Source organism: Amphiura filiformis, chromosome 17 (assembly GCF_039555335.1).
Source record: "Amphiura filiformis chromosome 17, Afil_fr2py, whole genome shotgun sequence".
Classification (NCBI taxonomy): domain Eukaryota; kingdom Metazoa; phylum Echinodermata; class Ophiuroidea; order Amphilepidida; family Amphiuridae; genus Amphiura; species Amphiura filiformis.
In genome coordinates this window covers 33,131,333-33,145,066 of record NC_092644.1, presented here as the reverse complement: position 1 = coordinate 33,145,066, position 13,734 = coordinate 33,131,333, and the positions used below count along the sequence as shown (strand labels likewise).

The window sequence follows — 13,734 nt, the reverse complement described above, 5'->3', positions numbered from 1 at the left end:
CTATTTATGCAGCATTCGTGCAACGCTGACTCGCCAAACTCTACTACGGACCCCTATTTTTTAATTTTCTGCAAGTTTGGGGTCCCTGCGGACTCTGAAGTGTTTTGTTCTAGCACTACCCCTGTGTCTACTTGTAACTTATTACACCAATTTTGTACTAATGGATCAGTGTAAACCAAATGGTGCTGCTGATGAAGAAATCTTCCAATTCTACTTACATGATTGATGTAATTTGGATGTATTTCCTCAGTCAATCTTCCAGATCTAATCCATATTTGTTATAAAGATCTTTGGTAGTAACACCTTCAATGAAAGCTACAGGTAAAACACAATATCAAGATCAAGTAATCATTTAAAATGATATGCCTATACTCTGATCAGCTCGTAATAGGCGGGACTCATAACATTATCGTGGATTGATACAGAATGGCGTACACACAGCTAGGCGCAGCACCTACGCGAACTGCGCTTTGCGTGAATGACACATGCTGGGGTGAATTTACGCGTGTGTAAGTTGGAACTTTATTGACTCGCACAGTAACAAAAACCGAATAATTCTCGCCTATTAACAGTACAATACTTCTCAAGGCTAACAAGACAAGCCTTTGTCGCATGTTTCAATGAAGAGTGTTAATGCAATACCTCTGGGTGTACACATGCAAATGCCCACAAAATGCATGCTTAGGTCACCAGAAAATATACTTGCATTGTTACTCAGGGAGAGCACAAAAAGGCACCATATAATTTTTCTATTAAAAGAAATTGCAAAATTGGCCCAAGCTTGATTCTTAGAGGGTATACTGATGCCGAGGTGCAACTTCTAATATTGTTAAGGTGGTACTACACCCCCTGATAAATTTTGTGACTAACTTAGCATTTTTCTCAAAAAATAATTACACACTGGTAACAAAAGTTATGTATGTTAATTATCATAGGGGCAAGGACTCCAATTACTTCACTGAAATTTCGGTGATTCAAGACTTGTGGTTCATTATGTAAGTTAAGAAATGGGGCACACCGACACCGCCTGGCTAATAATTATTTGGTGCAGAAGGGACACTAAAATGAATACACGGGATCGATACACGTGAATTGCTATGCACGATTTTGATATCAGACGAAAATCTTCTGATACCGGGTTAGAAAATGATGAATATCTCCGTCATGATTTTTTTCTCAAGAAACCAGATTTGGTCTCATAAACTTGGAAATACGTGTTGAACAGATATGATAGTCGCTAGAATGCGCTTTGAAAATTGGCCGTGCGCTTTGAACTCAAAATTTGACCATTTTATATTGCGTTGGTCCTGTTATGGACTACAGCGTGCAGCGTGTAGTACAGCTGCACTCACTGTAGGCAGTATAAAAGTCGATGACCATTGACCTCAATGGGGTATACAAGCTTAATCACGCACAACCAAGATCGATTACCCGGCTATTGTGAGTAGCCTTAGTTATGTCCCTCGACTAATTATTAGTTTAAAAGAGCTTTAAAGGTTTGAACCAAATGGCTAATCGTGGCTGTGGATTTAACCTACCATGGCGATTCCTGCCATGAAGATAGGGTCGAAGACACTGTGTGGGGTACATTCTAGCGGTACCTCTTTTCTTATCATAAATAATGTACCGCTTGTCTTGAGTCACTGAAATTCCAGTGTAGTAACTGGATTCCTTGCCCTATAGGCCTATAATATACATAACTTTTGTTACCAGTGTGTTATTATTTTTTGAGAAAAATGAAAAATAGTTACAAATTTATCAAGGGGTGTATAGTACCACCTTAAATTGCCATGATTAACAGGTTCAGATTTACTTGATAGCTATTTTGTGGAACACAGATCAAATAATGAAAAGTATGGTTATGTAATGAGTTATCAGACAAATTTTAAGCAGGCCAGTAAAATAAATATCTTACCTATTTTTCCCAGCAGCATTTGTCCCATGTCTTTGAGTTCATTGTACTCATGCATTTTTCTCATGTGTATCTGCAACTCTGCTTCCTCTAGACCTCTGTAATGATAACAATGTATAAAAAATATCCACACCGTGACAGTTAAGAGTTTCTCACTTTCACCCCCTTTCTTTAATTAAATTGGTAGAATTTTGAAATTTTTTTTCTGCTCCAGTGCCACTAGCTTCCCAGGACCCAGGTTCAATGATCAACAATTATGGATAAGCTGGCGATATTATGTGATAAATCAGATTAACTACCATAGCAATAGTTGAAAACAATTTAGAATATATAGCCCTGCACTACAAGCAGGTTGCATTTATCACCTGTGTATGTCTGCAATCATAGATTGAAAACAATATCGGTGCTTCCAAAGATACTAATCTTCCTGGTGTGAGTGATCAGCATGATATGGTTCAATGCAGAGGTACCGCGTGAACGTACCAGTGCAGCTCAGTATATTCAAAAATTGTTTCCACCTATTGCTATGGTAGATAATCCGATTATTACATAACTTTGCCAGCGTATAGACCGATTTGTTCATATCTCATGCCTATTTCATAGAGCATACAGATAACCCACTCTGTTCTGTAAGTGTAAATTGCTATTCACCATGTTTACTGCTAGTCCATACCATGCCAAATTTGATACCCTAAGGGAGTGTTCATAAATACTTTGGTGGGGGTGGTTGGAAAAGTTTGAACCTCGGACATCAAAATTTTTTGATCCCCCTAAAAAAGTGTGGATTTTTTTTTGATCCCCCCTTTTTATGGTCTAAAATTTTTTGATCCCCCCTTCATGTCCTAAAAAAGAAACCAAAAATATACATCATTATTAACAGTGCCCAGTGGCATAGATTTATTTTTGACATTGGGGTTGGAGAAAATTTCTTGAAGTCCAGTGAATCCAGCCCCTTTTGGCGACAAAATAAGTTTATGGTACAAATGCGCGCGAACCGCGCAATTTTTTTTTTTGCCATTGTTACGTTCACTGCCGGCTTATCTTCTTAATAAAACTATGAAATCACACCATCAGGCGAAGTTTTACCATAATTCTTAGACTAGTTAGAGTCCTTTTATTCCTCTCTCCATTCTCTCTCCTCTTTTCTCCCATTCCATAGTTTTACGACATCACGGTCGGACATTACATTCAAAAGTGAATTACAATAATAAAATACATTCGCAATCATGGCGCTACGCAAATCTGCGGACATAGCGCGCCACGCCGCTGCATACTAGTTTGAGCGCATATTGCAATTAATCGCGCATTGATAACATTACCACATGACACTCCCGAACTCCTATATGATTGTGTCAATCATCTCAAAAATGCACATTTAAATCGCGTTAAATTTACATCTTTTTTTTTGCATAAATATAATTTCATGCATACATTTGTTTTTAATGCACGTTTTAATTCATTTTATAAAATATTCTCCAAACGTACATTTGCCATAAATACAAATAAAATTTATGTGATAAATTTCTTCTCCAATGATAATCTCACACAAGTTTCCATCTCTCCAAAACATAATGAATTAAGTTATACACATCCATATTTTTATGGAAATGCCGCCTGACTAATTGCGCACTATAGCTGCAATACCAAACGCTTGTCCAGAAATTTAAATTCATCATGAAATCTAAATCAATAACACACACATTTTGTGATAAAATCTTATTTTAAACACAACAGTTTTTTGACGACCATATAATAATACTTTATCCCTTCATTTCAATTTTAAAAGAAATGTCGACTGATTGACTTGGCGCACTACTGCTGCAATCCCAAACATTCGTCGCTTATTACAACAATCCAATAAAAAATCTTACACACATTTTTGTACTCTGGCTGGAGTTTTTGCATGTGAAATAATGCACACATTTGTCCATGTGCATGATCCAGACTGCATGATAATACTAAATTAAAACAATATAATGTTTCATTGCTGTTTATCTTTGTTTTTAAACGCAATTATGCTTTACACAACAAAACATTTTTGAATGCCACAAAGATTGACGTGCATTATGTAAGCTTAAGTTAGGCCTACATTTCTACTACGCATGATGTATACAACATTTAAAGATATGTGCATACACATTTCGTTGTACGTACCTTTTATTTGTGCACGTACATTTGCAATATTTATAATACTTGCTTCACTATCGCACAATCCTCGTTCAAATTTTATATATTACTGATCATTTTCATCTGTGAAAATATAAACATCTCTTGATTGTCTTCAAGTAAAAAGGCCAACAGTCAAAATATCATACCAAATGTCTGGTCATTTAGCAAGGAATCCAAGCAGGCTAGAACCTGAAGACAGCCTCTCGTAATCCATTTTCCACATCACTCTGCCACACCGGTCGCGTAGATCATGTAGACAACACTGCCACTGATGAAAACACGATTCACCTGTCTTTTCCAGAAGAACACAAATCAGCAATATATTCCAACGATGAAAGTGCATCAAATCTCACAATTCTGGTATTTGAACGGAATTGATGATGATACAGTCACGAAGCTATCTGTTTTCTTCTCTTCTTTCTTCTGTAGCGAAGCTATCTGGTACTGTGACGCTCTCTTCTTTCTTCCAATCCGGGCTTCCAATACAACAGTTAATCAGTTCTGCGTCCTCTTCTTTCTTCTTATGGCTAGCTCACTGAAGGTTTCTTCTTCAACGCTGAACTAGTCTTTAAGCTTCTTTATCGACTTTGATACCATCTTTGTCGATTTTCAAGTATCGTTCTTCGAAAACTTTGTTGATGTTTTCTTTGGCGATTTTCAGTTTCTTTCTTGAAAACTTTGTTGATGTTTTCTTTGGTAATTTTCAGTTTCTTTCTTGAAAACTTCGTTGATGTTTACTTGGTGATTTCTTTGAGTCTTTCTTAGGCTATTTCTTGGAAATGGCGTACCTGTAGATTTACTTTTTCCGCTGCCACCATGTTACGTTCTCTGCCGGCTTATCTTCTATAAAACTATGAAATCACACCATCAGGCGAAGTTTTACCATAATTCTTAGACTAGTTAGAGTCCTTTTATTCCTCTCTCCATTCTCTCTCCTCTTTTCTCCCATTCCATAGTTTTACGACATCACGGTCGGACATTACATTCAAAAGTGAATTACAATAATAAAATACATTCGTAATCATGGCGCTACATAAATCTGCGGACATAGCGCGCCACGCCGCGTACTAGTTTGAGCGCATATTGCAATTAATCGCGCATTGATAACATTACCACATGACAGCCATATTGAAGCTAAACTGGTGAAATATAGTACAAAACTGGAATTAATTTGCGCAAAGCGCAAAAAAATTGGCACTTTTTTATTTTAAAATGACCAAATACATGTATGGGGTTAATTTTGGTTAGAATTCCATACAGGCATCAACTTTGGGGGATGATTGTATGGACCATCCCCTATCAAAATATTGGGGGGATTTATCCCCCGGGATCTACCCCTATGGTCATTAACTCATTAGCTAAAAATTACCGTTTGGAGTTATTACTTATTGGAGTTATAACCCAAATTGTAAAGTGCACACATTTTGTTGATTTGTAGTTTGAGATTACAAAATTGAACACTTAACATTCATGCGCACGAAGCGCGCAAAAATTTTGGAATGTACATGCCATCTCGTACATTTTACCCTGAATTTTACCCTCAAATTTTTTTGATCCCCCCTATTAAAGGCCCTTTCAGTGATTTCACAGGAACATTAAAAAAATGGAAATTTGTCAGAGTTGCTTAGAAATAAAGAATAAGTCTACAGAATTTCATTAAACCACTTTTCCCTGAATACATCGACAAATTAGTCAAAAACAGAAGTTTTAGAAAGGTTTTCTACTTCAACTCAGATCGACTCGAGAAAATCGAGATTTTCGTACAGTGCGCCACCAATCGACTGGAAAACTTCCTAGTCCAGTGTTTCTAACACGGGGAAGTAGAGTCTAAATTGATTTAAAACAGACGCTTAATTTTTGTAGTAGAAAACAAAATAAGCAATTAAACATGTTAAAGGTCACCGAGGCAAACTAACGGTCAATTCAAATATGAAAAACAGCTAAAATTGTGTATTTTGTTTAAAATAGTAGCTACTGATGTAATAAGTAGTAGAAACAATACATAGCGCGTGTTGGTACGTGGAGAGTGAGCTTCTTTCGATCTCGAGTCGGACTTTTTGTACTGTCAGTATCAAAAGTCCAGAATCATGCAAATGCTTTATTTTGTCTAAAATACACGGCTTTCGACCGAACCACTAGCAGGCTATGTTAGCACATCTATGCCAATTACAAAGGTACCAAAATCTGAATTTTGATGATTTTTACGATCGTCCGGATGAGCAAATCACTGAATGGGCCTTTAAGGTCTGAATTTTTTTGATCTCCCCTTTTTAGGACCCAAAATTTTTTTGATCCCCCCCAATATTTTCCAACCCCCCCACCAAAGTATTAATGAACACTCCCTAACTCGTGTGATAAGAAAAATATGTAATAAAGTACGGAAATACTTTTTTTCTACCTTCATTTTCATGTCAGATTTTGTCTTTATCAGATTGCTTTCACATTCATCTATAATGGACTATTCCATTCTAAATCCACACTACCCCTGTGGAAGATTTTGGAAATATATTCCACAGGGGGAGTATGAATGGAACTAGCACATTCAACCCTGTGTGAAACTCACCCTCCCTCTGTGAAAGATTAAGGTTGAATCTTTCTCAGAGGGTGTAAAAAATTAAAATGGAGCTGCCTAATGTGATTATTACATTTGAAATTCATACATGTACTCCCCCTGTGTAAGGTAATGTGTTCATTCCATTAGAAAACCATATTCCCCCTGTGGACGACATTTACATAATCCTCCACACAGTGATAGTATGGATGGATTTTAAATTGAATAACCCAATTATTGTTCCAAAAATACAAAAATCTGAATTTTGATTCAGGGTTCTGGTTCGGCAAATCACTTATAATCGCTTAAGGGTAATTTCAAAATGATGTCCAGTAGAATTATTTGTGTAGTTTTTAAGACTGTATTGTATTTTAAGTACCGGTCCGGTACTTAAAATACAGTCTTAAAAACTATACTGCGCCAATAAAGTATCCTTACACTTGGAAAAATAATCACAATTTCAAAACTGAACAATATTGGGGTAAATTTGTTTTTTTAATAGATGCACTATCTAATCCTGCACATTATGACACCACATTGAATCCAATGTGACTTCAAGAAGCAAAGTTACAAGCATTTGATAAGACGAATGTCCAGTTTTAAAAGTGACAAACTGGCCTATTCAAAACTTCACAGACTCGACATCTTGTTTGAGAGTGGTGAATGGGTAATTTATGCGTTTGGCTTTAATTTAAAACAAAAGGAACAAAAGAAAACTGAAACAAAAGAACTGACAAATAAAATGAAAGTTATGAAAAGTACAGAGAAGTAAAAACTGAAATAAAACTGCTTTAAATAACGCTTCATTGAAGAAACCGTGTTGTCTCTTTGTTGCGCTTGTTGGAATCTTTTTGCGTCTTGTTTGTCACTTTTAAAACTGGACCTTCGTCTATTCAATTGCTTGTAACTTTACTTCTTGAGGTCACATTGGATTCAATGTGGTGTCATAATGTGCAGGATTAGATAGCGCATCTATTAAAAAAACAAATTTACCCTTATATTGTTCAGTTTTGAAATTGTGATTAATTTTCCAAATGTAAGGATACTTTATTGGCGCAGTATACACAAAAACTACCGGTAGTAATTTGTAGTTTTAAGAGTGTATTTTTCATGGTTTGTAAAGCGCCTTGAGACCCTGTTGGGTTAAAGGCGCTTAATAAGTGCGGCTTATTATTATTATTATTATTATCCTGCAGAAACAAAATCCTTGTTTCAAATCAACTTACTCTGTCTTTAAAGCATTAATTTCTTGGGCTAGTCTAGATGACTCTTGTTGCAAGGATTCTATGTCTACTTCAATCTCTTCATCATCGTCTTTGCTGGGCTCTTCACCTTTAACTGTCCCCTGTGTAATGGACAATGGATGAAACAGCATGGAATTTTAATATCTTCCCTAAAAACCCTTCCATTCCCAATCTATTTCCTTTCTTTCTTTCTCTTAAATTGGATTTCTTTAAGGGAACAGGTTTAGAGCATTAGTTGAAGTTGTTAATTGAAACTGACAGTCTCTCTCTCAGACCAGGACAGCCGGGGGGGATTTGGGGGGTGGAAGGTGTTAAAGAAAGTCATTTCGGGTGGGCACTTATTTTTTACATTGTATGTATGAAAAAATGGACCACAATATTCACCCATCATCTGCAGTGTGCCATGATAATTGATATATGTTTCAATCCAGGTTTGCATGGGCAGTTCATAATATCAGTTTGCTTGTTGTAAAGTCACTGGGTGGGTGCTTATAGGACAGGGCTGTCAACTCTCACGCATTGGCTGTGAGTCTCACGCATTGGTTTACTTTCTCACGGTCTCATGCCAAGGTAGTATAATCTCACTCCTAGCTAGTAAATCTCACGCAAAACGCTGGAAAATGAGTAAAATCTCACACATCATCAAATATAATTTGTGCTCCTACCCCCCCCCCCCTCCCCCGCTTTTCAGATTCTCAAACACCATGGCTCAAATAATCATGGGTCAAAATGAACATTGTAGTCGACAAATCCCGGTACGGCTCTGTCTGTTCCAAAAAGTTGACAGGCCTGTTATAGGAGCATGGGCGGGTAATGGAACAAATTACAAATACGGTACTTTAATTTTACTTTCCAATGCTTCAGATTCAGAAAATTGATTCTGACTGCTATTAAAATCTCCTAAAATGGGTCAGCAATAATCAAAATTGATTCTCAAAAAATCAGGCACATTTTGCACTCAGTATTACAAGTTACAACTAGAGTCAATAGAATCTGGGTACACAGCGAATAGCTATCTGCCAACCATATTTGACCTTTTAACCCCAAAGTAAACATTGACCTTTGAGGTAATAAATAATTTTAACATGTTTAAAATGTTGTAAGAATCGTTCCTGTTGAATTTGAGCTCGATTGGGCCAATTTCAAACATTTTTTGTGCAAATTTGACGTTTTGACCTCCTTAATGACCTTGACCCCAATATAAAAAAACCCACATATACACCTAGAAAATGCCTTGTTACAGTTTAAATAAAAAAAAATATACTATGCTTAGTTATGGAGATAAAAATTCTTGAAGTTATTTAGCTTAAAACCGGAAATGACGTCTAAATGACCTTTGACCAAAAAAATAAAAATACCGTGCATACATCGGGTAACACTAATGCATATATATGAAGTTTATGTCTCTCTACGTTTAGAAAAAAAAAAAAATAAAAATATTTGATGATTTTTGGTTTTTGACCGAAGCGACCCTAAATGACCTTTGACCCCAAAACTGTAGACACCCCAAAGACCCTGGTTGGTAGCAATGCATGTGTGCTAATGACAACACTCTGCTATGTAATTTGTATTTTTTGAATATTTTTAGCTTTCAGACCGGAAATGACCCCCTTAATGACCTTTGACCCCTTATCTGTGAACACCCTAAAGACACCGACCAAAGTCAAGTAACATGACCTAAGCATGTCACCATCACATGTTATTTGTTTTTTTATTTTTGCCATTGTGAGCAGGTCAAAGGTCAAATGGAGTTCAATGTCATGTCACATGTGGGGACATGGTCACTGGTGTTTGTGACCAAGTATGGTCAAAATCGGTCAAAGCATAACAGAGCTAGGGCAAAACGTGACAAGTCACGCAAAATGTCACGTTTTGCTAAGAAAAAGGGAAAAAAATCATGTTTTTGACTATTGCAGCTACATAGGTCAAAGGTCACAGCCAGGCCAAAGTCAAATGGAAGTTTTGGACTAGCCCAATGGTCATTTGGGTCAAGTATGGTTGAAATCTGCCAATGCCTTGCGGAGCTAGAGCTTGTTGCCAGAAAGAAGAAAGAAAGAAAAAAGAATTGGCAAAAGACAGAACACAGCGAATTTGCAAATTCGCTGTGTAAAAAATCATGTTGATATCGATTCTCTCTTGATTCATCTATGAGTTCATGAGAATCAATTTTGATTCCTGCAAAGTGTGACAAAATTGAGCTGTTATTCCCAGTAGAGATCAAATCTACTACTACTAGCCAATTTTAAATTTTGTTCGGCTTATAATTGGCAAGAGTCATAACATTGTGTATTGATATACATTGTAGAATGGCATATGAACAGTTGGTGCAGCACTTATGCTAGTTACACAATGTGAGGCTGGTGCGCACTGAATGCTGCTTATGTGAATTTATTTGAGTGTAAGTTGGGATTTTATTGACCGTAACTAATTTTCGCCAATTATAAGCTGAACAAGGTGAATGACAATCAATATGAAACCCTGGCTTACATGTATGGGGTACTTAATATCCATTTTAAATCGCTTTCTCCCACTTCTGTGCAATCCCATTCTTGGCCTGCAATAAAAGAAATTAACAAAATTATTGTTAAGGGGGTACTACACCCCTGGCCAATTTTGTGCCTATTTTTGAATTTTTTTCAAAAATTATAGAGCATTGGTGACAAGTAAGATATGTATATTATAGGGGCAAGGACTACAACTACTACACTGAAAATTCAGCAACTCAAGGCAAGAAGTTATTGATTTATTGATCAAATATTGGTTTTCCCTCATTTTTCATTTCATTTGACTGTAACTCCACAACTGTTGTCACTGCTGAAATAGAATTTCCAGTGCAGTAGTTGCAGTCCTTGCCCCTACAGTATACATATATATATTTTACTTGTCACCAATGCGCTATAATTTTTGAAAAAAATGCAAAAAATTGGGCAAGGGTGTAGTAACCCCTTAATGTTATTTTTAAAAAGTACTTTTTTATTTAATCATCTTTATTAACCAAAAGAAGTAGAACATATAACTATAACCCCAAGATCAACTAATAACCCCAAGATCAACTGAGATCCATACCGATCTCAGGCAAGGGGTATAAACACAAATTATTACAACCAGCAAATATACACATAAACAATGAGGAAATACATCATGGCAGGGAGAAAACAGATATGACTTCTTGGACATGAATTCCAATCAATAATAGAATGCAATCAATAAGGCCCTTCGCATTTGATTATTCCTGTAAAAGATTTTGAAAGAGGGACAAGGTGACTTTTAATTATTAATTTAATATCTTTTATTTTCTTTATTTTTTGAACTATTACAAGCAACTATTGACTCGTTTTGACTAGAGCAGGCATTTAATTATTTCACAACAATATTTGATTTTATAAATAAGTGAAGGTAGAGTTGTACTCTTTGTTTATTCATCATTATTATTGTTGATATTATTAAAGCCAGAAAATGGCAAGTAGAAGTAGTTGAAAGTTATTTTAAAGGAGAAAATTAGAAATAAAAATAAAGTAATTAATTATTTTGAGATTTTCAATTTTGGACGCGGGCGTCGGGCGGTAAACAGGAAACTAATAATTAAGTAGTAAGGCGCGTGAAAGTCGATTCTGAGTTTATCGTCCCCGCCCTCATCACTTTTTGAAAACCAAAATACCCGCGTCAAATTTTCAAAAATGCCAAAATAATTCATTATTTTCAAAGTATCAGTGTTTTCACCAGTTTTAGCAATTGGAAACATATATTTTTGTTTGTAAAACATATAACTTGGAAGCAAAACCTGGCTCTTTTCTAACTTTTCTAGTCCTTACCCATATAAAAAACATTATAAATCACATTTATGAGTTTGGCTTTAAATCAACACGCATTTTAGGTCAATAATGAAATCTGATGAAATAATGAAAAATGAAAAACTCACCTCACCAACCTGGAAAAAAAAAGTGACGATAAACTCGGAATTGACTTTCATGGGCCTAATAGAATGCAATTGATTCTTTCTACATTCAGTAAAAATCAATGAAACACAACACTGTGTGAAGCAATGGAAGTTCGGAAGTATATAAACACAGCTGAATTTCCATTGCTTATTTACATATGGTGTCATGCTTCACTGATTCTGACGCATTTTAGCTCCACTCTATCCTCATATATCCATCTTCGGTTATGGCCTTGATTGATATCTTAGACTTTTCGATCAACTTCAAACCCATGCAGTTTGCACCACTTGTTTACCTGCTTATAGGAGTTGATGATGGCGACTGTGAGCACGTTGTCATTGTACCAGCTGCATAATCGGATGGACTTGAACTTGAAAATCTTGATGTGTCCAATTTTGACTTGCACGACTTCTTGGGCATAGTTTCAGAACTTGAACATGCTCTACTGTTTGGTGTTATACAGTTTATCATCTGTTTATCAAACTTATTTAAATATGTAGTTCTAGCAGTGACTTTTTCATTTATGCCCATATTTAAGTCACTTTTTCTACATACAGTTTTTGGTGAGTGAAAATTTGACGACGACGAGCTGTCTGTATCTTGATCATCTTTGCTCGGCTGATTTGGTGCTGAAATGAATCGTTTCCGACGAGACAATCCAAGACTTTTTCGTTTTATCAAACTACTAGTCAAATTCCCAGGTAAGTTCTCAGTCATTGTGTTGCAAATATGAAGAGTTTACCGCAACCTAGACACCACAGAGGGGGAAATTTCTCTCTACAAAAACATTCGGGAATTCCACTTTGGCACAGATTTTTTATTTCGTATTGACCGCCGATTGACAGTGTTGGGCGGTATCACATAAATAAATTATAAATTATTTTCACGGGGGAGGGGTCTATTTTTTATTTGACTTGCTTTGATGACGAACAATTTAAAGACCATTTCGTTGAAATTGGAGCACTTAGCATAAAGGACTAGTTTCTCATGTTTCTGATAGGCATATAACTAGCAAGTAGGCCTAGGCCTACTGGCCAAAAATGTCTTGCCCCTCCCCCCCGCCAATTATCCTCCCCCAGGGCTCATAATTCAGCTCCTAACATGTTTCTCACACAGTAGGCCTACCTAAATAACTCGGCTTGAGTGCCCGTTGTCTTTGCCTCCCCCCCAATAATTCCGCCATGCGCCACCCGGGGGGGGGGGGGGTACACTGTAGCCTACTTATTTCTTTTTGAAATGTGGATGAGGTAGGCCTAGGCGATATTGTTTTGTAGTACGGTGAATCCAGCACCTTCGGACACCATAATAATGTGTGTGAAGCACGTGAAAAATTTGGCCACGGTGCATGCAAAGAGTGCAATTTTTTGACACTTTTTGCTAAAATGACTAAATATGTTAAAGGAGTATTTCGTGATCCTAGTATCCTCTATTTATGTTATTTTTCATTAGATATCCACGAAAAAACCCCATTCCCAAAATTTCAGTTGATTCCGATTTTGCGTTCGCGAGTTATGCATAATAGGCCTATGTGTATTGCACTGCTCCATAGACAATGCGTTGTAATTTCGTTCTGGTGCACCAGAACGAAATTCAAATGTCACGATATCTTTGCTAAAAGCTGCTAAACGAATTAATCTGCAAGAAATATTTTGTACATAAACATTATGTAGCCAAAGGTTTCCAGTGATGATCTCAACTTTTTTTGAGAAAAGTGGGGGGATGAGGCTGTGGATCACGAAATGCCCTTTTAATTTGCATATTTGGTCAGAACCCACACATGTAGTCTACATGTCAACATGCCAGGGGGCGATCCTCTCTTATGAAGTTTATGATAAGGCCTAGGGAGCGTTCATAAATACTTTTGGGGGGCTTGGCACTGATTTTTGAAGTCAAAGCTTTTTGACCCCCCCCCCCCTCTCC

General features: G+C 36.6%; 2 protein-coding genes across 2 annotated transcripts in view; one reads left to right on the top strand and one right to left on the bottom strand.

Moving 5' to 3' along the window:
• The window catches only part of LOC140137662 (LIM domain transcription factor LMO4-like), a 274,849-nt gene that overhangs the window by 245,442 nt on the left and 15,673 nt on the right, over positions 1-13,734 (top strand). The gene's annotated exons all lie outside the window — the stretch shown is intronic.
• Positions 217-12,620, bottom strand: LOC140137657 (uncharacterized). Its single transcript, XM_072159392.1, has 5 exons — positions 12,110-12,620; positions 10,364-10,430; positions 7,859-7,977; positions 1,916-2,010; positions 217-315 (listed from the first exon to the last, which is right to left on the bottom strand). Exons 1-5 carry the CDS (start codon positions 12,529-12,531, stop codon positions 251-253), a joined length of 768 nt encoding a protein of 255 aa, XP_072015493.1. The 5' UTR covers positions 12,532-12,620; the 3' UTR covers positions 217-250.

Coding starts and splice junctions, on each gene's coding strand:
- LOC140137657 (XM_072159392.1), bottom strand. CDS start 12,531: ATGACTGAGAACTTACCTGGGAATTTGACTAGTAGTTTGATAAAACGA. Junction 2,011..7,858: donor ATTAATGCTTTAAAGACAGA/GTAAGTTGATTT, acceptor TTATCATTACAG/AGGTCTAGAGGAAGCAGAGT. Junction 316..1,915: donor AATGCTGCTGGGAAAAATAG/GTAAGATATTTA, acceptor TTTTACCTGTAG/CTTTCATTGAAGGTGTTACT.